Source organism: Cnephaeus nilssonii (assembly GCF_951640355.1).
Source record: "Cnephaeus nilssonii genome assembly, chromosome: 5".
Classification (NCBI taxonomy): Eukaryota; Metazoa; Chordata; class Mammalia; order Chiroptera; family Vespertilionidae; genus Cnephaeus; species Cnephaeus nilssonii.
In genome coordinates this window covers 18313782-18338440 of record NC_137076.1, presented here as the reverse complement: position 1 = coordinate 18338440, position 24659 = coordinate 18313782, and the positions used below count along the sequence as shown (strand labels likewise).

At 56.4% G+C, this 24659-nt stretch overlaps 1 protein-coding gene across 7 annotated transcripts; it reads right to left on the bottom strand.

The window, feature by feature from the left end:
- Window positions 1–530: 530 nt before the first annotated feature.
- PDE4C (phosphodiesterase 4C) lies at window positions 531–24659 on the bottom strand. 7 transcript variants are annotated; one of them, XM_079772109.1, is made up of 17 exons: window positions 24542–24659; window positions 23479–23539; window positions 19640–19845; window positions 8950–9141; window positions 8388–8424; window positions 8223–8296; window positions 8045–8097; window positions 7578–7690; window positions 7405–7498; window positions 6720–6883; window positions 6429–6527; window positions 5849–6013; window positions 5665–5764; window positions 4886–5040; window positions 3222–3344; window positions 2786–2968; window positions 536–2271 (listed from the first exon to the last, which is right to left on the bottom strand). In XM_079772109.1, exons 2-17 carry the CDS (start codon window positions 23518–23520, stop codon window positions 1885–1887), a joined length of 2187 nt encoding a protein of 728 aa, XP_079628235.1. In that variant the 5' UTR covers window positions 23521–23539; window positions 24542–24659; the 3' UTR covers window positions 536–1884. The 7 variants fall into 7 exon arrangements, with proteins under 7 accessions (XP_079628240.1, XP_079628241.1, XP_079628239.1 ...); XM_079772111.1 differs by having other exon boundaries at window positions 19640–19842; XM_079772110.1 differs by lacking the exon at window positions 24542–24659 and adding an exon at window positions 23916–24236.

The window sequence follows — 24659 nt, the reverse complement described above, 5'->3', positions numbered from 1 at the left end:
TGGGGACACTGAAGCTGGTGCAGTGGACCTGGCCCAGGCATCCCGGGGTCATGGTCTGGAGAGAGTGACGGACATGAATCAAAGAATTCCCCAGAGCTTCCACCAGCGCCAGCCTGGAGTGGGGTGTTTAGGGAGGATCTCCCAGAGGAGAGGTCGCTGAGCTGAGACCCAAAGGATGAGGGTGAAGGAGAAAAGAAGCATTCCAGGTGGTGGGCAGAGCATGTGCAAAGGTCCTGAGGTGGGGCTGTGCTTGGGTGTGGAAAGCCAGAGTGGGTAGAGTTCAGTCAGTACCGGGGAGTGAGAGGGATGCCTGTAGCACAAATTCAAGGGGAATATATTAGTATTCTTATGAATGGGTGAAGAAAAATCCAGAGGGAAATAAGGTGAAATGCTGAAGACAGATGGTTTATGAGTGAGGTTATAACTGAACTTTATTTTCTTCTTTATGTTTCCATTATTTCCAAATGATCAAATTTGCCTTTTAAAGATCCGGAAGCAAATGCACCAAGTTCATGACCCAGATGACGTTTAATTTTCCCTCTGTGGACTGTCATCATTAATTGTGATGGTGAATTATCAGTGGAGTAATTTAGTAATGGAGGGAGCTCTTCTGGAAGCCAGAGGATGCTGGGAGGACATGTGTCACACATAAATTTTCAGGCACGCTGGGAAGGAGGCAAGTTCCAGGGTGGAATACGGAGCCTTCAGGAGACAGGAACGGAACCTGACACTTGAACACAGAGCGGCCTATCCGCCCCTGCCCTAGGCTGAGCTCCAACCAGGGAGATGCGAGAGGGGAGGCCAGCCAGGAGAACAGGACCCCAAATGCGCCGCGCCTCCCGCCGCCAGGGGGCGCCGCTAGCTAATGTCCAGCACCCAGCAGCATAGAGTAGGCAACAGGACTGCTCTGTGCCTCGGTTTCCCCATCCATGAAATAGACATACTAGTTTAAGTTAATAAGGTTTATTTAACTTCAGAGAAACGTTCAATGCCCCAGATTTCTAAGGTAATTCAGGGTGGTCACAGACACTACCTTTCAACCAAAGTTTACCCAAATACTAGGATCAGGCCATAGAGGGGAAACTGAGGCCCAGGAGGCCTCCCTAGGAGGTGTCTGGGGCACCCTCAGAATTGGGAGATACGGAGACCCACCGTAGGAGTGACAGGAATTGTGTGCTTTTGTTGCTGTTCTAGAAAAGGGAGAGTGGGGGGAGGGGCCAGCAGGAGGTCCCGAGGTCAGAAGAACAGGTGCAGCCAGAGGCACCGCTGAAGACAGAAATTACAGCTGCTTAAAGCAATAACTGATGCACAAGCAGCAACAGGCCACATCAGTCTTCCGAGATGTCCCCACACAGAGCCCTCTCTTTGCTGCCCCCTCACCACCCCCCTCCAGAGCTCCAGAACCAGAGTTGGGACCGGACAAAGCTTTTCCCCATTCAAGGTCCCATTCTCCTGCAGGGAGCTGCCCAGCAGATGAAACGCAGGTGCCTGTGGGGGGCATCTCCTTGGGGCTGACTTCTCGCCCCGTTGCACAGGGCTGCCCCAGAGGCACATAGCAGGCACAGTCCTGGCACACAGTATGTGCCCAATAAATATCTGATAAAGAATGAAAGAATAATAATTTTAAAAAAAAGAATGAAAGAATAAGTGATGGGTGTGGCTCAAGAGTGACCACTGGAGAAGTTGGGCCTGACCCAGCCCCAACGTCAGAGCGGACTCTGGAGGAGAAGAGCTCAGCAGAGCCAGGGGTCAGAGTGGACCCCAGCCAGCTTCAATCCTGAAACCTGCCTATAACTAAGGTTGTCTCCCTCAGTGTGTGGAGAAGGCAAGGCATGAGTCACCTGGGACCTCGTCCTGGAAAGTCCACCCACTCATTAGGGGCCATTAGGAGCCAGATGGCTCAGCCATTACATTGCCCTCATGGTCCATGCAGGGCTTGCCCACGGTCCTCTGGTTGTCTAGGCATAAGGCCCCAGGGTCTGAGCTGGCCTCAGGGGACGGGAGGTCAGTGCCAGGTGACTCTGAGGCCTCCTGAGCCAACATTCTCTCCTCTTCCTCCTCTTCTTCCGCCTCCTCCAGAGTCAGCTCAAGCTGGAATCTGTCGAGGCCGCCCTGCTCAGGGCTGGTGGGATCCACGGGGCTGCGGGGGATCTTGCTCAGGTACCACTCGCGGTTGTCCTCTAGTGTGTCCAGCAGGTCCTGGGCATCTGGGTGTACCAGGTCCGCCCAGGTCTCCCACAGTGGGTGGGCGATGTAGTCAATGAAACCCACCTGGGGGGTGATACGGGGTTGGGTGGGGGAGGTGGCTGTGCTGTGAATCACCATGGAACCCAGACCCAGTTAAGCCTCCAGGCCTAGGCGGTTCTCTCTCCCGGGAATGCCCTTTCCCAATGCCTACTCATCCTTCAAAGCCTTCTTCAAACAACCCCTCTTTTAGGAAGTCTCCCCTGCCCCTTCTGGGCTCCCCCAACCCCTAAGTCTTTCCTCCCATCCCAGTACAGACCCCTGAGGGCTAGGTGTATGTGTCCCCCATCTCAGAGCCCCTCCAGGGGCCCCACACCACTCAGAATAGACATTTTCAACCCCCTTGAGTGCAGATCCCTCTCCCTGTAGCCCAGAGAGAATGCATCCCGCCTGACTCCACAGCCCAGGGCAGACCACACCCTGAGGCCTCACTTCCTCGTTGACCAGCCAGGGGTCAAGCCAGAACTCATGGGGTCGGCTCAGCTACGCCTTTCTCTCCCCCTCCCCAGTGCCTGCCAGCTTGACCCAGTCACCCTCTGACCTGGGACTTCTCCACTGAGGCTGTGTGCTTGTCACACATGGGGCTGATGTCCAGGCCCGACTCCCGCTCACGGTCTCCCTGCTGGAAGAACTCGGCCATGATTCGGTCTGTCCACCGGCGGTACAGGGGCAGCGGCTTAGTGGGGTTGCTGAGGTCCGCACAGTGCACCAGGTTCTGCAAGACCTGAGGAGACCGAGGCTCGGGAGGGCTCGGGCCAGGCCATCCCAGGCCCGGTTAACCCCCCTTGTCAGGCCGGTACCATGGACACCCCCCTCTTCCAGGTGGGGAAACTGAGGCCCGGGAGGGGAAGGAGTGACTAAGGCACAGTCACGTGAGCCTTTCTGCCTCTGTTTCTTCAAGTTTGGCGCTCAGGCGACGCTTCGTAAGTGTAGCTAAATGAGAGGCGTGGAGACCCAGGGTCCTCCCAGCCACACACCTGGATGCGGTCAGAGTAGTTGTCCAGCAGCAGGACTCCCAGGCTCGTCACTTTCTTGGTCTCCACCATGGTCTTGAGGTCAGCCAGGAGGTTCATGTGTTTGGACATGTCAGTGGCCAGCACCTGAGGGCAGGTGAGGGGGGAATGACAGGTATGAGCATTGCTCCCACCCCACCCCTTACTCCCAGACATCACACCCCTCAGCCCCTCAGCCCTCCGAGTTTGTGTCCTCATCTGTGAAATGGGGAGATGTAATGAGATTGGCTGCAAACCCAGCTCACAAGAGGAGCTGAGTCAGGGGTCCCACCTCTAAGGTCTATAGGCTCATGGGATGCATTCCACATGTTAAAGATTCAATGTGGGGCCTGAGGGCAGCAATGAGGCTCAGCCCAGGACATGGCCTGTGCAAAGGCCCTGGGGCTGGATGAGCTGGGGAACATAGAGGAAGCACTTATGGCTGGAGCCAGTGAGGTTGACAGGAGCAGAGAGGGCCTCAGGGAGGAGGGGGGACTTACCCAGAGGGCCATGGGAGCCATAGGTGGTCTTGAAGCTGGGAGGAACCTGACCTGGTGCTCCCCAAACCTCCCTATGGCCATGAGTGCCTGGGAGGGTTGTTTTCAGCAGTTTGGAGGGAAGTTTGGCCCCAAACACAATTGTTTAAAAATCAACTTCACTGGATTCATATGGACCCAGCCCAGGAATAACCAATACTCAGCCCATGGGCTTCTCTGAGAATCAGACAGAAGTCTCAAAACTTTTCCCCAGCCTTAACCGGTTTGGCTCAGTGGAATAGAACGTTGGCCTGCGGACTGAAGGGTCCCAGGTTCGATTCTGGTCAAGGGCATGTACCTTGGTTGCGGGCACATCCCCAGTGGGAGGTGTACAGGAGGCAGCTGATGGATGTTTCTCTCTCATTGATGTTTCTAACTCTCTATCCCTCTCCCTTCCTCTCTGTAAAAAATCAATAAAGTATATTTTAAAAACACACACAAAAAAAACAAAAAAACTTTTTTCCCAAACCTCCAGTTGGCCCCCAAATGATGCCTTTCACCCAAGGCCCCAACTCTGTCTCACCACATTTTTATTTTCTCTTCACTGGGAGCCTTCGTTTCCTCTGAGCCCTCCCCACCTGCTGTTCTCTTTGCTGAGAACACTCCTCACCAGCTCCTCCCCTCCGCACCCTGCAGACTCCAATTTCAGGGTTTCCTCTCGGGGAAGCCCTACCTGACCTTGAGCATGGCCCCATCACAGCTCTGCTTCGGGGTCCCCATTATCGCTCCCACCCACGTGTCCATCTCCCTCACGAACTGTCATCTCAGAAAGGCCAGAACTGTCTTGGGCAAGCTCACAATAGGTGTTCAACAAATGCTTATAAAGTGATTGAATGAGGCCCGAGACTCCAAAACTTATTGGTGTCTTCCAACCTGAAAAACACCAAACGGACCGACTAAAGGCTCAAAGAGTTGCACCTGAAACCCCGGAAGCTCAGTTTCCACATCGCTTATGTGTGAATCGCAGCCAGGACCAAGGGCTTGGTCACCCCACCCAGGGCTTAGAGGGTCATTGCCCCATTTTATAGACCAGGAAGCTCAGGCTCAGAGTGGAGGCACGCCCAGCTCCGACCGGTGAAGACCGCCCCGCCCGGTCCATCGCCGTGGCCTCACTATGTCAATGACCATCCTGCGCAGGCTCAGCCGCTCCTTGGTGCTGAGGTTCTGGAAGATGTTGCAGTTCTCTGCCTGCAGCAGCTTGAAGCCCACAGCCAGGTGGTGGTTCTCCAGCACGGAGGCGTCGTTGTACATCAGCGCGAGCTCCGAGTCTGAGGGGACGGGGGAGAGCCTCACCATCTGCCCGGCCAACCCACCTCTCCAAAAGGCAGGTTTGGCGAACTCTTGGCAAACTCCTACTCATGCATTGAAGCTCCAACCCTAATGCCCCCTCCTCAGGAAGCCTTCTATGACCCCGTCTCTCTCTCTCTCTCTCTCTGGCCATGCCCTGACTCCACGGGGCTGGGGGCATCTGTGTTCTGCTCTGCCTCCTCGAGACTGGGGACTCCTTGGGGACTTGGCATGGCAGGAAAGAGTGTGTACTAAGTGCTGGTTGAATGAACAACTGAATCTTTGTCCAATTAGACCCTGGGATCCTCAAGTGAGAGGGCTCTCCTGGGATGTATACAAGAGGTGCCCAATAATTGCTTATTGACGGCGTTTTTCCAATACCTCAAAGGTCCCTAACCTTTAAAATCTCAGTGGGCTCAGATTAGCTCTGCCAACATTTGTTATTTTCTCATTTATTGAGTGTCTACTATGTACCTGGACCCGCTCTGAATACCCCAGGAGGAGAAGATTAGGGAGACTAATGAACAGGGAGACTCGGCTCAAAGCAGGGATGGGACCACTGGAGATCATATGATTGACAGGTGGAGGCAGGGGCCCCAACTCACTGGTGTTAATGAGAAACTGGTTGGAGACCCCAGGATGGTCCACATCATGGATGGCGCTTGCAAAGATGGCAGCCAGGACTTCCAAGTCTGTGAACACAGCCTGAGCGGGCACGGGCATAAGAGCTGAGGGGCGGGCCCTCTGCCCTGCACCCCGCACCTGCCCAGCCTGTCTCTGGGACCGTACCTCCAGTGCCGGCATGGCCAGCAGCACATGCGTGGACTGGGCCACGTCAGCGGCGTGCAGGCTGTTGTGGTAGGCCACATCGGCGTGGTAGTGACCCTCCAGCGTCAGCAGGTAGGTGGCAAGTGTGTCCACTGGGATCTGGAATGTCTTGAGCAGGTCCCGTTTCTGGTTCACCACAGGCCCCCCGTTAGGACTTCCTCCAGGCGGCGGCACACACGGTTCCCACACCTTCTCTCCTTCTGAACGCCTATCCATCTCTCACATGCCCCATCTTCCAGGATGCCCTCAATTCTGAAATCACTTGGTCCTTGACCTTGCCCCTCTGGTCTATCTCTGACCCCCACAGCAGTTCCCCCCAGACTAGGTCTCTTCAGGCCTGGGTCCAGAGCTGAGGCTTGTTGGCTATCAGCAATGAACTGTTCAGCCTAGTGAACTCCTATTCATCCTTCAATGCCCTGCTCAAATGATTTCATTCAGGGGTGTTAGGGAGGCGTTGAAGGGTGTGTGTCCCCTGAGGTCTCGTGGTAGGAAGGGGTGAAAGAATTCCAGGGGTGTTGGTAGCCAGGGTCATGGGAGGTACCTGAAAAATGCTGAAGATGATGGCTGTGAGGGGCCGGTTCCCACTGAGTTCTGCCACCTTGAACACATCAAGCCCCCACTTGTTGGTGTCTTCCAGTTCCTAAAATGTGAAGAACTGGAGCTTGACCCGGGCCCAGCTTCCCCAGGCTCTGAACCTGTAAGCCCCTCCCCCAGATCTTATATTTCCCCCCACTTGCCCAGTATACAAGTGGGCAAACTGAGGCTCAAATTAGGGCATCCAGATAGAGCCAGAACCCTAACCCAGGGCTCAGCGTTCTAGCTGGGAACCCACCTTGGCCAGTTGCCCCTCCTGGTCAGTCTGGACCCCAAAGCATGGGATGGTGGCTGTGGAGAGGTTGGCACTGTGGGGGAGCCCCTGCAGGCTGCTGATCTGGGACATGGGCCTCGAGGGTTCCTTGGGGGTTCCCTTGGGTAACTCCACCTCAGTCTGTTGGTCTGGAGGGAGGGCAGGGTGGGACTCAGAGAAGCCGATTCACCTGCTAGGGGTGTCCTGCCTAGTCTCAGGTCCCAGACTTTGCTAAGTCTCAGGATCAACCTATTTCCTTTTTACCTGGATCCCAGGCAGCTCGGAGCCAAGTCCGTATGTGGCCTGTAGCTACCCCTCTTTTCGTGGCTGATCTCAGTAACCTCTTCTGATGGACTTGGCCCCTGAGATCCTGGGGCTCAGTGTTTTCCCCCAAACAGCTCAGTGTCCTTTCCAGCTCCCAAGCTGGAGACCCAGCTATCTGGTTTCCTCCATCTCCTTCTTGGAAAACTTTTACTCATGCTTCACAACCCCGGCTTTCATGTCCCCTCCTCCTGGATCTTCCTCCTGCTCCTCCCTCTGGCCCAGCCCTCCTTCACCCATGTGGCTGGGGGTGTCCATGTCTGTCTGCTCTGTCTTCCCCTGACTGAGGTCTTTTCTTCTTTCTTCCTACCTCTGTCTGTTGCCCAGGCAGGGACCCACCACAGCTCACCCAGGAAGGTCTGGGAAATGTACTCTGACACCTGGTTCCCCGAGCGGCTGGTTTCGGACAAGTGAGTCAGCTCCCGGTTCAGCATCCGCTTGAACTGTCGGGGAAGGTGAGGACAGTGATGAGGGGGCACTGCGGGTGGAGGCAAATGATCTCCGCTCGCTGGCCCTCCTCACCTTGTTGGAGGCCATGTCCCCCACCGAGTGCCGGGTCTGCAGTGTCTCCAGCTGATCCAGACACCAGTCCAGCTCCTCCAGTGTCTCCAAAGCCAGCTTCTGCCCAGTGTCCTCTGGGGGCTGAGCCATCAGAATCCTGCCCCACCCCCACTCGGTGACCCCACCCCTTCATGTCTCCATCTCTACATCTAGACCCTACAGCCCTTCCCAACGGGGCCACTCAAGACCCCAGGATTTGGGTTCCAGATCTGTCCCCAGTGGCGGTGTGACCGTGGGCAGGTATCTGCCCCTCTCTGGACCTCAGCCTCCCCATCTGTCATTTGGGCATGGTAGACGCCATCCCTGAGGGTGTTTTGGAGGGTTACAATGAACACAGCCTAAGGATACATGGGCTGGGGAGGTCACCATGGAGAAGAAATTGACAGCGGTCCCATAGTGTGAGGAAGGGGTAGGAGCAGGAGAATTACCTGTAGGCGGAGGGGGCTGACTGGCAGATGGAGGGTTCCCGATGGATGTCTGCCTGCAGTACAGTCCGCTCTGGGGTGGCCTACCTCACCCAAATGGTCCCGCCCCATCCAGCCCACCTGTCGGCCGCCGCCCCCCTCCTCCCTGCCAGGCCCCACCCCCGCCCAACCCGCTGTGTACTTGGCTGCTCTTTGGCCTTGCAGGTGGGCTAACGCAGCCACATTGCTCCGAACAGTCCGCAGACTGGCCAGGACCTGTTGGGAGGGGAATGATCAGCATTGGAAAAGGGGGGATCGATTTCACCTGCTTGCCTCAGGCAGGGAAGGGGGAGGAGTGGGCACCCACCTGGGCAAAGGGTGTCACAATCATGTCTTCTCCATGTCTGTGGGGAGAGAGGACATCAGAAAGGGCGGCCAGGGAGATGTCCCGCGTGGTCCCATCTAACAGCTTTTGCCCACACTATGCCCTCCGCTGAGCACATCCTTCCTTCCCGACTCCTCCCCCCAGGGCCCTATTAATCCCTGGGCTCCCCTTACCTGACTCTTCCCTGAAAGCCACTACAGCCCCTCCAACCTCACACATGAGGAAACTGAGTCCTGGGGGAAGCAGGGATATTATTATATTTCCCCTTTTATTATGGCTACCAGGAAGGTCTAATTAAGGTGTTTGTTCAGTTGCTACTAATTGTCCTTAATGTTTCTGGATTGCCACCCAACCCGAGCCTAAAGTCAAGCACAGATCACCAGATATCATTCTGGGCATGTTCAACTGAATAAGTGGCTGCTTGACAAACTCCTACTTAAACTTCAAAACCCAGCTCAAAAAGCCACTTGAAGGAGGTGTGCTGAATGGAATAATAAAAGGAGGAAGAGACGAGGAGGTGTCATGCCACCGGCCCCAGACTCACAGGTCGCTGGCCACAGAAGAGTTCCGGGACAAGGCCTTAGGCAAGAGTTCATAGTCGCTGTCGGAGCGGTACAGGAAGGACTCACGCCGCTGGCTGTGTTGGGCAGGGGCCTGGATGACCTGGCCAAGGCCAGGCCCGACGTGAGGGTCCTGAGCGCTTCTCCCACGCGAGAGTGCATTTTCCAGGTCAAAGCTGGAAACAGATGAGGCATGGTCAGAGCCAAGGGGCCTGGCAAGCGGGTGGCCTTTGGTGGCTCGAACCTGTCCTTTCACATCCGCCCTGGAGCCAAACGGTGGGCCATGAAGGAGTAGCTTACAGTGTGTCCACCTGCCTCACAGTCACACCCCCACCCAGGGACCTGGCACCAGCCTTCCCGCTGGGACCAGTCTAGACTCCAGAATGTGAGCTTCAGATCTGTCCCCAGATGTCTGTGTGACCATGGGTAGGTCTCAGGCTTTCTCCGGACACCGACTACCGTGTCTCTAATATAGGCATGGCAGGGTCTTCTCCCAGGGCGCTTTTACGTAGTTACAGCTGAGCACCTGAGAATGACAACTGGGCTTCCATATTACTAAGAAGGAAACCGAGGTCCAGGTCGCATGGTAAGTTCACAGAGACTGGAAACGGACTTTCTGGCCTCTCCTCTCTGGAGGGGCCTGGATCTTGCCTAAATCAGGCCAGTTCCAAAGTTCCCCACAGCCGGGAGAGGCCCCGCCCCCAGCCAGTTTTGGTCGCGCCCTGGGTCACCTGTTCCCTCCCCCAACCCACACCCTCAGCCCACTTAGCCCTGTCCCAACCTAGTCGACCACGCCGCCAGATCCTTTACCCCACCCCCCACCTCCCACCCCTCCCAGATCCTTTACTCCCCCGCTTCATTTTCACGCGAACGCTTTGCCTGTACTCTTCCACCCCCAGGCTCCCGCTAGGGGCCATGCCCTCTTCCCGGAGCACCATCCTCCCCACAGCACCCCTTGCTCCGAGCAACCTTCAATTCCTCCCTCCTAGCTCTTTCAGCCCTGTCCCTCCCTCCCGCCACACCCTGACTGGTTAATGGAGAATCTGTGCTCATCCTCCTTGGGATCAGAGGTCAGAGAAAGAGTGGGAGGGGACGTGAGCAAGAACAGAGGTTCTGCAACGGAGAGGGGCTGCTGTAGGTCACGGGCTTTGAGAGGGCAGGCAGGAGACAGACACCGGGGGCCGCCCACCACTTGGGGCTTCTGGCCAAGGGTCCGTGTCCACCTGGCCCCCCGCCAGGTCACCCGTCCGGGATTCGGCAGGATTCTGCCCGGTTCGGCTGGATTCGGTCCAGCGGGGTCGGGTTTGAGTAAGTTCTATTGGGCCTGATCCAACTGAGTTCGGTCGGGCGAGTTCATTCTGACTTGACTACGCCTGATCGCGCTCGGGCAGGTTCGGATGCGTTCGGGAACATTCGGCTCTGTCCGGCCACTCTCCGCCAGTTCGGCTTCAGCAGAAAAGAGAAGCCACTACCGCGCGTGCGTCCGAGCTCCCGCTTCGTGACGTCAGGAGGAGGGCTGGGCTTCTTAACACTGACCCGCCTGGCTAGGGGCGCGGGGGCGGCGGAGGGGCGCTCTTCAGGGGAGGCCAGCGGCTGACCCAGTAACCTGCCCTCCGAGGGGGAGGCCTAGGAGTGGCCACCCCTCTCCCTCCTCGCCTCTCCCCAAGGGTCTGGGAGAGCGCACCCATGGATAACTAGGGAGGCTGTAGCGGGATGGGGTGGGGGAAGGGGAGGGAGGCCAACAGGGTGCTGGGCTGGAATCCAATGAGTCGGCGCTCAGGGTTAAAGGCCGGTCACAGCCGGGGAAGTTTTTGTTTTGGGTTTTTTTCTGCTCTAATCTTAGCTGGGAGTGGCGGGGTCAGGCTGTGGTTCCATGACGCGGGCGGCGCGCGGCGAGGTCGCCCCGACTGTGGAAGCCGCATGTCTGTCCCTGGGTTAGACAGGTAAACTGAGGCACGAGGGCCTCGGAGGGACCCGCCATCCTCTAGCCTCACCTTCTGGCTCCCGAGGGCGCTCCCTCAACGCCCCTGCGCTCTCTCCGGATCCCTACGCAGGAGCCGCCCTTAGCAGGCGTCTGGGTGCTCTGGGGGCGCTTTCCCGGACCTGGGACCCCTTCTCGGGCTGCAATGGCGCCATCAGAGACACGACCACGACTGCCCCGCCCCCGCCAGCTGTCACTGGCCGTTTGAAGGGACCTCCAGCCTCTGCGCCGCCAGGTGCCAAACTCTCCAGGGGGTGTGAATGCCGCGGGAACCGCGCCGCGCAAGGTGCCAGACAGGGTCGGCGCCCACAAGCCCCACCTCCGACCCTAGCCTTGCCCCCACGCCCCACACAGTCGCTTCCCGAAGGCGCGGGATTCGAACCCAGAGAGGTGACAGGTCCTTAGAGGACACCGCCGAGTTGCGCTTCGGGGATCCGCTCTCCGTCTGGGACGTGAAACTCCTCTCTTACGCCCTGGGTGCCATGCCTCCTAAAATCGGGTCTTCCTCGGGGACACGGAGCGTTTCCTGTGCACCCCCAGGCCTTCTCTTCGCCGGCACCGGGACGGATGGAGGAGAGCAGACCAAGCGGGGAGTGACCCTCGCCCTTCCCCTCACTCCCGGGACGCTCAGGCCGCCTGCCCAGGCGGGAGGGGCAGGAGCAGACGTGAGCCTCAGCTCCTCCCGCTCCGGGCCGCACCGCTGGGAAGGAACAGCCGCAGGAACCCGGCTGTGTCCAGACCGCGGGTGGAGGGAGACCGAGATAGGACAGGGAAGACAGATACCGAGCGGGGGCCGGAGGGGCAGAGCGCCCACGCCCTGCCCCCGGGTCCGGCCCCAGCTCTCCCCGGCTGTGTCCTTCCCACCTCCAGCCTGGCGCTTCCGCTGACCCCTCCAGCTCTCCTCGCCCCTCACCACAGAGGATGGGCCACCGTGAAGCGCCGCTGCAGGCGGATGCTCTGGTTCACCAGGAGCTTCCTGAAGAGCCCGGGGGAGCTGCGCGGGGAGTCCCGGGGAGAGCCAGGCCCCGGTGCCGGGGCAGGCGCGGGGGTGCCCTGCATCGCCGCGACAGCGTGGAGGCAGGACGGAGCGTGGGCCGTGGGACCTTTTCTGGACGGCCGCGGGGGCGGGGCCCGCGGAGAGGGGACAGAGGGCGCCCCGCCCCGCCCCACCACTGGTCCGTGCTGGGACGCTCCCACCCGGGGAAATGGGGACACTGAGGCACGGAGCTAGGTGCCACTCTCTGCTCCCCTCTTTGGGGGCGGCCCTCTGGGGCCTAGAACCCGGATATTACCTTCCTCAGCCAACCTGTCTCACAATAGTGCAGCTGTCTGGGGTAACTTGGCTGCGAAGAGTGAGATGTAAGCCAGAAAGGGAAGCAGCCTCCATAATGAGCAGGGCACCTAGGCAGGAGTTTGCTGAGGGGCTGCCCAGGCCCACACAGCGCTTCCAGTCCCTCTCTGCCCGTTTTCCAGATGGAGAAACTGAGGCCTGGAGCCACAAAGGGGCTGCCCGGCAGCAACAAACCCTTACTCCTTTGCCAGGTGAGGAAAGTGAGGAAACTAGGAAGGTGGTAACAGACACAAAACTTCATGGCAGGGCAGAGGGCTCCTCCTCCTCCAGGTCCCCTCCACAAGTCCCCACGTGACCCCCACCTGCTCTGACATACCCCAGGCCCTGTCTCTGGATCCTTTCCCCTCTCTTGCTGTCTCCACTGCACAAACATCCGCTCTCCACTCCAGCCAGATCTCCTGTTCTGTGAAGCATCAGCTACCCACCCCCACCCCCGCCCCAGGAAGGACCTGGCGGGGAGTTGGAAAGGGAGCCCTCACCTCTGGTGTCTGGGAGTTCAGGGGCCTGTACCAGGTGCTGGGGTTGGTAGCCCTGCCCTGTACTGCAGGGAAGGAAACACTATCTCAGAGGATGTCACACTTGGAGGCAGGACCCCAAATGCCCACATCACAGGCAGAGGCCACTGAGGTCCAGGGAGGCTGGGCCTCCCCAACCTTCCCCCCACACACACACACACCCCACTGTCTAGGCCTTGCCTCTGGGAGGACTATACCAGTTGTGGGGCACCCCCATTTCTGGCACGCCTAGGGAAATATGAGCTACAGCTTGGGGTGATCAGGGCTTCAATGGAGGGAGCCTGAGGCACCACAGGGAGGAGATCCTGACCCTCTCCTGACCTCCTAACCACGCTATTGGCCTCATTGTACAGATGAGAAAAATGGAGGTTCAGAGAGGGGTCGTGCTGGGGCCCAGGAGGACAAGGAGTCTCAAGGGTCTGTCTGGGAACCCCCTCCTGCCATCTGCAGCCCTACAACCGGACACCTGGTGGGAATCAGACTTGCTGTCCCCGAGACAAAAATACCCTCTGTAGCTGCTGCGGTTGCACCTAATTATAGCCGCTCCCCGGGGGCTAGAGGCGGCCAGGATCGGCCTGGTGGAGACTCTGGGGCCAGGATCCTCCCAGGAGACTCCGCACCATCCCAGCTCCATGGGAGGGGCTTGCATAGTCTTATGTCCCCAAGGAGAAACTGAGGCACAGAGGAATTCAATCCCTCCCCTAAAGTCACAGGCATGAAATGGAAGGTTAAGACTAAACACATCAATACAAACAGCACTTCCTACTTGCCTGGCTCTGAGCCAAGGGCTGTGCACCTAAAAGTCACTTGCTTTTCGGAGCAATTCTTGAAAGTGAGGACTGTTATGCTCATTTGGGGGATGGGGAAACTGAGGCACAGAGAGGTGTGTTCAGTTGCCACATAGTTTACCCAGCAGGTGCTCTCTCCCAGTTAATGCTTAACTGGCTCCATCCCCTCTGAAGTCCCAGACTTCATGAATGTTTTATCAATAGTTTAATATTAATGTTCATTAATAGATTCAACCTTAAATATTTTATTAACAGTTTTAACAGTAATGTGTTATTAATAGCTTTTTGGATGGAGAAACTGAGACTCACAGCTGAAACTCAGCATTGGAATCTGGCCTGCCTGACCCTGGGTGGCCCCAATCCCTGCCGGGTAAAGGGCAGAGGCTGGAGGATGGGTGGACCCGGGGACCCCCATCCTGACTTTGTCCCTGTGTGCTGCATGACCAGCAGTCTCTGGTGCCCTAAGCACATCACTCCATTCCTCCCATTTGAGCATCCCTGCCGTGGGCAAACACTTTTCTCTTCTGCCACCAGACGGCCCCAGGGAGACAGGATGTGGGTGCTGTTGTGCCCATTTAAGGACAAACAGGCGAGGAGAAATGACTCTCCTGTCTCCATGGAGTCTAGACAGAGAGAAGGGAGTGGGGGCGGTGTCACGTGTACAGATGCTCACGTGAGCTTGATCTCACCCTCCTCTGCTCCAGACCCTCCTGTGGCTCCTCACTGCCCTCTCATCTGAATCCACACCTCTCTGGAGGCCCTGTGATGCCTGACCCCTGCTGGCCTCCCGCCCTCTTCCTCCTGGTTCACACTGTGGCGGCTTCATCCCGCTCCTTGCTGTTCCTTGAATCGGCCAGGCTCATTCTCACACATGCCCTTGCCCCAACACTTTTCCTCAGCCGCCTCTTCATCTTTCAGATCACCCCTCCAGGAAGCCCTCCCTGACCAGCTGGGGAAATGTTCTCAGACCACCTTCTCTCACAAGTACAATTTCACATTTATTGTCATGATTACTTGATTTGTTTCTGCCTTGCCCACCAGCCCCTCAAGGGTAGGACCAGGTCTGCCTTGCTACCAGCTATGCCCTCAGGGCCCAACACTCCGTAGGTTCTCAATTAATGCTTGGGAGATGAATAGGGAGTCTCCCCTCCCGCTCTCCAAACACATTGATTTATATTCAGTTCCTCATGTACCTGATCCTTCTGAGTCTGAGGCTTTTCACAATTTGTCCCATCTAATTGGCATACCCTTCCCTGCACTCTGGCTGATTTTTCTTCAACCTTCAGGTTAAGCTTAGATGCCACCTCTTCCCAGCAGGCCCTCTTCACACCCTACCCCCCAAAGCTGGGTCAGAGGCCTTCTCTCTCCAGCTGGTATGAGTCTGTCTCCACCATCAGCCTGTGAGCCCCTGCTTGCCCATGGCTGTGTCCCCAGTACAGGACCTTGCACACAGTAGGTAGCTAATAAATGTTTGCTGAACAAGATGCTAGGACCCTCCCAGACCCAAGTGACCCACCCGGGACAGTGGGGAAAAGAGCCACAGTGGGGGACCAGGCTCCCACACAGCAAGTTCTCAACAAAACACAGGAAGTACAGCTGTGTGTTTGCATTTCATTAGTATTCTCTGCTCGCTGGGGAGCACCTAGCAGACTGGCCTTGAACCCAGTGGGCCTGAACCTAAGGGCTGAGCCCCTTCCCCCACATCAGCACATATATGCATGGGCAGGATTCGCAAGTACACGTTCACAGGGACACACCCATTCCAGAACCTTTCAGAGCCACGTGGGCTCTCCCCCTAGACGGGCCCAAATCCAGTCTCTGTTTGTTCTTTCTTGAAGATGGAAAATTATGAGTCACTGGGAGGGGGGAGGCAGGAGGAGCCAAGGGCTGGGAAGTGGAAATGGGGGCGGTGGACCTGCTGGGTCACCTGGGAAGAGCTCCAATCCCAGCTGCTCCAGACGCCTTGGGGCTGGGGAGTTAGGCCCGGCTTATAGACCAAGAAGCCAGTAACCCTAGGAGGTCCATGGACCAAGGTGGGAGAATGACGATCTAGAGAGGAAATTGACTCCCCCGAGGTGACCAGCCTGACCAAGCCCAGGACTCTAGATCTGGCCTGCTCTATCTCCCCCTCCCACCCAAGAAGGGTCTGGGACTTCTGGGCCCTGCTCCTGGGCCCTCCAGCCCTGACCCAGCAGCTGAGACTCCCACCTCTGGCTTCCTCAAGGCCCCTGTTTGACCTGAGGTTTCTCTCCATCTCTCTCTTATTGTCCCACTCACCTTTTGTAGGAAACAGGAGGAGCAGGCCTTCCCACTTCAACACCCCCTTCTCCACCCCATCCTTTCTTAAGGGAAGGAACATCCTGTGCTCAGGCTCCCAGGAGGCTTCCCCTCCTTCTGGCGACAGGGGCCAGCGGTAGGGGAGAGGGCTGGTGGCAAGGCAGGCCACAGAGCAAGCTCCCTCCCCCAGGGCTGAGGACAGCCCGACCTGTTCCTCTCAGATGCTCGGGGTGGCTACAACCCCACAAACATCCGAAGACACTCCAGGGTCTAAAGGACCTCAATTGTGTTAGAGCGAGGACAGTCACGCTGGTCCACATACCCACAAGGACCACAAGGGCAAAACACACAGGCAGATACACAGCGGGTGTACATACAACCGAGCACCTCTGGTCACCCACAGAGAGGCGGCTGGCTGTGAACACTCACGCAGCAGGTCGGAGCACACACAGGGTCACAATTCCCAGATTCACACACACACTTAGATGCAACCACACCTGGCACTCCCAGGCACACACACCCATAAACAATCATGACATCATCACCCCAGCGTCACCCCATGTAAAAACAGTTTTTTCTCTAAAGCGCCGGCCTCAGCCAAACAGTAGAGACCCCCGCCCCCTGGAGAAGCAAGGACTCTTCCCAACTCCCACAGGTCCATGCTCCCCTCCCCCACGCCTTGGGAGGGCCCTGCCCCCGCCCACCTACCACCTATGGAAGGAAGTGGGCCAGGAGCACCTTGACTTCTGGAGCCCCCGCCGCGGACCCCGGTTCTGCTGGCTGCGGCCCGCGGACTTGTCCGGGTCCGAGTAGAATCGCTGCTGGATACGGATGGGGCACCGCGGCTGCCGCCACAGGTGCTTCGGGGGTTTGGCTAAGCCTTGGCCGCTGAGAGCGCGGTTCAGCTCGCTGGGTGCCTGCGCCCCTTCTGGTACCCCCGGGGTCTCCATGCGCCAGAGGAGGGGAGCAGGGAGAGGAGGGCGAGGGAGCCTTCCAGGAATGAGGAGTGTCAGTGTCTGCGCCCTGGTCTGCCAGGGCGAGGGTGGAGGCGAGGAGCTGTTCGCGCCAGCGGTGGTAAACAGGGGCTCGAGGTGGGGCGGACACCAAGGAGCTGTCCGTGTCCAATGGTGCTGAAGGATGGCGGGGTGGGGCGTCGGGAGGTGGAAAACTTGGGCCTGGGGGTTGGAGACAGGTGCTGGGGAGACCCCCCCGCCCCCGCCAGCGCCGACAATGGTCTGTCGTTTTCCTGTCAAGACATGGACTTGGAGTGGAGAAGTCAGAAATTATCCTCCCGGTTGCAGCCAAATGGAGAGCAGAGAGACAGGACCTTGGGAGACCCCCAGCGTCAAGGCACTGTCCCTTCTTTTGGTTTTGAAAGGGAAGAAGGTAGTAGATTGAGGGTGGGTGAGACAGCGAGTTGCTGTCCTCGACCTGTTGGTGCTGAAGTCAAGGCAGGGAGACCGGGGTTCCTGAACACCTCCAGACTAGGGCGCCGTCCGCCGGGGAGGTGCTGAAAGCCGAACAGCGGCGGGTCCTCAGCCCTCCCCAGTGACGGTAGCGAAGGAGTCTGGAAGCAGAGTCAAAGGCTCTGGTCTTCAGAGGTAGTAACAAATGGCCATCTATCCACCAAGCTCAGGAAGGTAAGCTTAGCCAATCAGACCCAGATGGGGTCTCTTTGGAGTCCTAAAACTCCTCGCTCACACAGGGTAGGGATCTGGGAAGAACAGAAAAACGTGCATGCCTGGGGTGGGCACACAGAAGCTGCCTCTGGTCAGGGCCGCCAACAGTGCGAGTGGGCAAAGAAGGGCACCTTTTTATAGCCACACCAGTTCCCAGTGGAAATGGCAGAATCTCATTTGTTCTGTGACACACCATGGGCCCCCCCTCACAGGCATGCCTCTCCCTTCCCCAGTTCTAGAAACTCAAGGTCCCTCCCGCCAGGCATTCTAATCTCAGAAGAAATTTCCTGGGAAGTGGAAAAGGAAGGGTGAGAACATTTTCTATCATGATTAACAGAAGTAGATGCGGACACCCTGGCCAAGTAGCTCAGTTGGTTAGAGCATTGTCCTGATACACCAAGGTTGGGGGTTCCTGGTCAGGGCACATACAGGAATCAACCAATGAATGCATAAACAAGTGGAATAACAAATCTCTCTCTCTCTCTCTCTCTCTCTCTCTCTCTCTCTCTCTCTCTCATCAATAAATACAATTTTTGAAAGGAAGTGGATGTGGACAAGAGTAGGGCTGAGAAGTGCAGGCACTAGACTGTGGTAGGAAGGCCTTTGAAGCCACTTGGTGCAGAAAGTTTGTGAACAGGAAGAGCCCTGATATTTTTCAGAGGGCATAGAGGATATTTTATGGATATTTCCCCTGGACACTCTACCCTCTACCCTCGCTTGTATCACTAGGTTGGAGAAATGGAAAATATCTGGGCCATGGAGCCAGACAGACTGAGCTCAAGCCTCAGTACTGCCATGTCTTGCTGAGCGATGAAAAACAAGTGACTCTTCTCTGTCCTTTACTTTAAAAAAATTTAAATATGTTTTTATTGATTTCAGAGAGAGAGGAGGGAGAAGGGGAGAGAAATAAAAACATCACTGATGAAAGAGAATCATTGACTGGCTGCCTCTTGCATGGCCCCTACTAGGGATCAAGCCCACAACCTGGGCATGTGCTCTGACTGGGAATTGAACCCTGCTTGATGGGTTATGGGTCAACACTGAGCCACTGAGCCACACTGGCTAGCCCTGTCCTTTACTTTTATGGCTCAGTTCTTGGCCTTCCTTTCAGTCCCCTGTCCTCCAAAACTGACAGTGAGGGACAACTTGACCCACTGGTGGGGGACATGTGTTCTCCTGCTGGTCAGTTATCACTTCCCCTCCCCAAGCTTGTTTTCTATTCTGGAAAGTGGGGTAATGATGGTGTCCCCACCTCTTGGCATCATTGCAAGGATGCAAACAAATGTCACATGTGAAGGGTCAAAGATGAGGAGTTGCCCATACACATCCCTGCTCTCACTTACCCTCTGCGGGTGTCCACCAATGCCTGGTGTGTCTACTTCATAAATAACTTCCGAATCTTCCTACTTCTCTCCAGCCCATGGCTCCCACCCTGGTTCAGACACTACCATCTCCTGCCCAGAACTGCCTTCTCACTGGGCTCCTGCTGCTTCCACCCTGCCCCTGACAACACCCCACTCCCACCCCGCCGGAAGCCAGAGGAATTTTTTAAAATGCCAATCATATCCATTCACTCTCCTGAAAACACACCCATGGCTCCCCACTACACCCCGAGTTGTGTGGTCCAGCCCCTTCCCACCTCCCCAGGCTCTCCTCCCACCCTCCAGCCATGTTGATCTGTATTCAACTCCTCATACACCTGGTCCTCTTGAGTTTGAGGCTTTGCACAATCTGTTCCTTCCTTGTGCTCCTCCTTGCTGATTCTCTTCATCCTTTAAGGCACCTCTTCATCCTTAGATGCCACTTCTTCCAAGAAGTCCTTTCTCACCCTCTACTCCCCAGTGCTGGGTCAGAAGCCCCCTGGGCTCCATGGCACCTTCATCTCTCCAGTTGGTAGGACTCTGTCTCCACCGTCAGCCTATGAGCACCTACGTGCCCATGGCTGTGCCCCTAGTACAGGGCCTGGCACACAATAGGTGCTTAATAAGTGCTTTATGAACAAGTTAAAGAAAGGTCCATCTAGACGAGGCATTTTCCTCTCTCTCCTGGGATTGACCCCCTTGATCCCCATCTGCCTCCTCACCTGCCTGAAGCTGGACCATGGCCTTGCTCGGTCCCTCGAGCCCCGATGGTGAACACCACACAGGAGCTGGGCTCAGTGTCTCCAGGGGGCCTGAGGCGGCTCGACAGCGGTGGCAGCAATGGGGTCCCTGAGAAGCGTCTCCAGATGACACCGCTGCCACGGGGACTCGCAGGGGCTGAGCTGGAATCCACAGACTCTCGGACCTGCTAGGGAGACAGTAACAAGACATGAGTGAGTTCCCAGGCATGGGACTTTCCTGGCTCCCGGGGACCATGATGCTCTGAGATTCCTTCACCCAGATACCTGGACTGGCCCAGAGAGCTGGATCTCAGTTTTACTGCCACCCCCCCCCCCACCGAGTGAATTTACTTTGCTGAACCTCAGTTTCCTCATCTATGAAATGGGGAGGTAGACCTCAACCTTGCCGGATGTGAATAGTGCCTGGCCTATAGTAGGTAGTACAGCAATATTTATTTATTAATCAATTAATATGCAGTATATTCATTATTTATAACATCATGTAATTTATACTGCTATTTTTTATAATAATAGGCACTTTAATGGTACTTCATAAATTATATTATTTATTAAAATATAAAAATAAAACATGCAGTAAATAAACAAGTAAATAATAATGGCAGTACCGATAGCCAGTCTTTCTTGCATACTCATTCCACATAGGTGCTGTTCTAAGAAACCCTTGTGGGTCAGCTCATGAGGCACAATGAGGCCATTTTGTACCATTATCTTCATATTACAAAAAAGAAAACTGAGTCTCAGAGCTTTAGTAACTTGCCCAAGGTTGCAGTTGGTAAATAAATGGTGGAGATGGGATTCTGGATTCTGAGCCTCAGTTCATTTCTTAAAGGAAGGACTGGATAGGAGAAATGAAATAAAAGGTTGTTTGCAAGCATGCTCTGAGTAAACACTAGAGGCATTTAAACACCAATCAGAATCAGGTTCAGTTAATGAGTCGGGAATGTAAGTTCTCCAGCCCAGCAGATCTGGGGTTGGTTCAATTCATGCTGCCTGGTCTAGGGCAAGCATGCCTCAGTTTCCCCATGGGGGAGGGGTGGTGGTATGAAAACAGTACCAATTCCCCTGGGTCGTAGGTGATAAAAGAATAGGGGGCCCTCTGGAAGGGCCGGCCTCACCCCCCTGGGCCCTGACCCTGAGGAGCTTCCCACAGAGGCCTCCCGGACCCTGCCTTCCTCCCCGACTTCCTCCCGGACTCAGAGAGGTTCCTGATCTAGGTGGTGGGGCTGGCGGCCCCCACGTGCCCGTGTGCCTGTCTCCTGCTCACCCCGCCCCGCCTCGGTCCCTCCCGGCTGTGGCCGGCTCACCGTGAAGACTCCCACACGTGCCATAACCCCACGGGCGGTGCCGCACCCAGGCCCCCTTCAGCTCCCAGCCCGCATCCTGCCCCCACCCCGCCCGCCTCCTGGCCCAGCTCCTGCTTCGGCCGCTGCCAAGGGCCACCGTCCGGGTTGTCCCCATGCCCTCTGCATCGCTGTTCTTTTTGTCCTTATATATATATATTTTTTAAAAAAAGGAACAGGGGACTCTTTCCCCCTCCCCACGTGGGAGTCTGTGCTTGTTCTTTAATAAATTCCCACCTTTGCTGTATAATAAGAAAAAAAAGAATAGGGGGCTGCTCGCGCCAGCCACAGGCTGGGAGCTGTCCACGGTGCTGACCCTAGGGAGTGGCACCCACACTGGAACCCACAGCAGAGGGTGTGTGCTGGGGGTCAAAAAAGTAAATGGGGACGCTGCAGACGTGGAGCTCAAAGGGGCGGCCCAGCCGTTTTCTGCTCGGCCCCTGAGCCTCACCAAGGAGTCTGCGTCCACCATCAGACTCAACATTCAGATTTAGAAAGTGAGGCCCAAGACCACAAGGCTGATCAGGGCCAGAGCCAGGCCAAGGGGAGCAGGGAAGAAGCCGAAGGGAGTAACAGCAGTTCACACCTCAGAGCCCCTACTAGGTGCCGGGAAATGGCACAGCTCCTTTTCTTCTCTTATTTCCATGCCACAGAGGAGGCCGTCAATGTTCACAGAGAAATGACCTGCTGTGGGTTACACAGCTGGGGGCTGCTTAGCTACCCTCTCCCCCAGCTCTTTGCACAGATTTGATTCCTCTAGGACCCAGGATTCCTGAACGCCTTCCCCACTCCCCCCAGTTTGAGCACTATTGACCATCCCCACCCTCTCCCACAGGCACCTGAATTCCGATGCAGAAATCTAAGTAGTCAACACTTGGCCTCCCCCAGGAGGGAGGGTTCCCAGCAGCGGGGAGGGTGTTCAGGGAAAGCAGAGGGTGTGTGGACAGCAGGCCCCTCCCAGGACAGGAAGCCCACTGGTGTCAGCTGCCCACTTTCTGCTTGGGGAAACTGAGCTCAGATGGTAAAAACTCGCCCACATTCATATTCATTTATTTATTCAACAGATAAATAAGGTAGTTCGCATAGTGCTAGAAAGAAAATGAAACCCCGTAAGGACCTGGAGAGTGATGGGGGGGATAAATGTTACTCACACATAGTTAGGGGGCCTTTCTGAGGAGGTAATTTTCACCTGAGACATGAAAGAGGAGAAGGAGCTGACCAGGAGAGAGCTTGGGAGATAGCACACCAGACAGAAGGAACAGCAGGTGCAAAGGCCCTGAGGTGGGAATCAGCTGGTGGGTTTGAGGAACAGCAGAAGGTGGGAGTAGAGTGAAGGGTTGATGCACGGTCTCAGGGGTGGGGTGAGGAATTGGGAATTAATTCTGAGAGTGGATTGAGGGCTTTCAAGGGATGTGATTTGCTTTATGATTTTTTTTTTAATTTCAAAGAGGAAGGGAGAGAGAGAGAGAGAGAGAGAGAGAGAGAGAGAGAGAGAGAGAGAGAAACATCAATGATGAGAATCCTTGATCAGCTGCCTCCTCCATGCCCCACACTGGGGATAGAGCCTACACCCCAGGCATGTGCCTGACCGGGAATCGAACCGTGACCACCAGGTTCATAGGTCAATGCTTAACCACTGAGCCATGCCGGCTGGGCCTGTCTGCTTATTTTCATCCATTTTTCAGCTCAGTGGTCACCTCCTTAGAGAAGCCCTTCCAGCCCAGCCTGGGCCGCCCCACTCATACTCGCCTACTTTATTTTTGGTCTTAGTTTAACATCTGTCTCCCCCGTCTATGAGTCTCTGTGCCCCCGTGCATAGCACTAGGCCAGGCTCTAGGTGCTCCATGTGCAAAGGGAATGACTGATGCTGTAAACTGAATGTTTGGGGGAGTGCCAAGTGGTCCCCACTTTACAGAGGAGGAAGATGTGGCTCAGAGATGGGGGGTGGATAAATGTACTAATATGTGTGGGTACTGCCTGCTGGCTCATCCTGATCTCTCTCAAAGTTTTAGCGCCCCCCCCTTTTTTTTCACACAAGAAAATAGTCCTGGAGAGGTTATCAACGACCAGCCTGGGATTCAAACCCAGCTCCTGCTGAATGAGCTCACTACCTCAATCCTGCTCCCTGCCACCTTTAAGCCTGCTCCAGTCTCCCAGAATGGGGCCATTGGCTCCGCCCCAAAGGTGTGGCCTCCTTTCCTTGGGCAATAAAAAACCTTGGTTCCAGACCCAAGAGTCTGCCTCCCCTGCCCCATTGGTCCCTTGTACCCAAAGGTAGTGGCTGCAACCCTGGGCTCCACACCTGGATTGAGTCTCAGACTTCGAGTGGCCTCTCTGGGCCTTGGTTCCCCCAGACCCACTTGGAAGTGGGTCTCCAGGCAGTTCTGGGCGTTTCCGAGTAGGGGGTTGCTGGGACGCCCCGCCCCCATGGCCTGTATAAGGCCATCTCCTACCACTCACCTCACTTAGCAGGAAGGAAAGTGCTGTTCCGCTGCGCCTCATGCTGCAGGCGTCTCTGAACCTGGGGAGATGGATGTGAAACCCCAGGCCCCAGTAGTCCAGCCATGCCCCCTAGATGGGGGCTCACCCCCACACCCTGCACCCTCTCCTGGAACCCACAGATGCTCAATTGAGGTAGCTAGGCCGCAGCACAGGCACCAGTGTGGACACCACCTGAACCTCTGCAGGGGCCTCCGTCCAGGGACAGGGGCTGGGTGCCCACAAACACTCCTCAAGCCCCCTCCCTTCTCCCTGCTGTGGTCAGCAGCTTGGGACCATCAGGTCCCTCAGGGAGAAGTCCCCTGGCCCCGGGTCCCATGGGGGAGCCATCAGTTCCCAGACCAGCTCTGGAGGGTGTGGAGAACCCAGCCCACCGCCTGAGAGCACTCCAGACTCACACGGGCTCTGTGAGGCCCAGGCAGGCCTGGCACTCACTGCCGCTGCGGAGTCCTGTGACCTGCCAGGGAGCTGGGTAGGGGAGGATGGGTTCCCTCAGCAGAGCCCTTTAACTATCTGAGCACCAGGCCCAGACTGGACACACCCACATACCACCCTTAGGGCCCAGCCAGGAGGCTGCGGGCAGAGTGACCGGGAGATATCCCCCAGACGGGTATAAGAGAGAGAGTGGCCAGGAGGCTGACCTAGTGTGTGGGAGAACAGGGTAGGGGGGTGTGAAGTTTAATTGTTCCTGTGTTTGCTTATGAGAGACGGAGAAAGATGGAAACACAGAGAGTCAGAGAGAAAAATGGAGAGAGACAGAGGGATGGAGAGTAGAGGGGGGGGGGGGGAGAGAGAGAGAGAGAGAGAGAGAGAGAGGAAAGAGACAGACATTGACAGAGAGAGAGATGGAGAGACACAGAGAGAGGAACAGAGAGACAGAGAGATGTAGAGAGACAGAGAAGAGAGACAGAGAGACAGAGAGAGGTGCCATAAGACTGGGAAGGTTTTACCAGCTTGAGGTCTGGGACACTGTGTTTGGGGGTGGCCCTCAGGGGTCCCTGGAGGCTCCCGGGAAGTTGCTCACCGCGCTGTGCTGCCTCTCTGGTCAATAACCCCTCCACAAACAGCAGGCGCTGCCGCTGAATCCGGGCCCAGGGAAGTGCATGGGGCCCTGTGGCAGGGAAAGGAGTTCCTATGGTGCC

Excerpts from the sequence above, each read along its gene's own strand:
- PDE4C (XM_079772109.1), bottom strand. The coding sequence starts at position 23,520 with ATGAGGCGCAGCGGAACAGCACTTTCCTTCCTGCTAAGTGAG. Across the intron at positions 7,499-7,577 it reads GGGACATGGCCTCCAACAAG|TTCAAGCGGATGCTGAACCG; the intron begins GTGAGGAGGGCC and ends CTTCCCCGACAG. Across the intron at positions 3,345-4,885 it reads GCAGGATGGTCATTGACATA|GTGCTGGCCACTGACATGTC; the intron begins GTGAGGCCACGG and ends ACCTGCCCTCAG.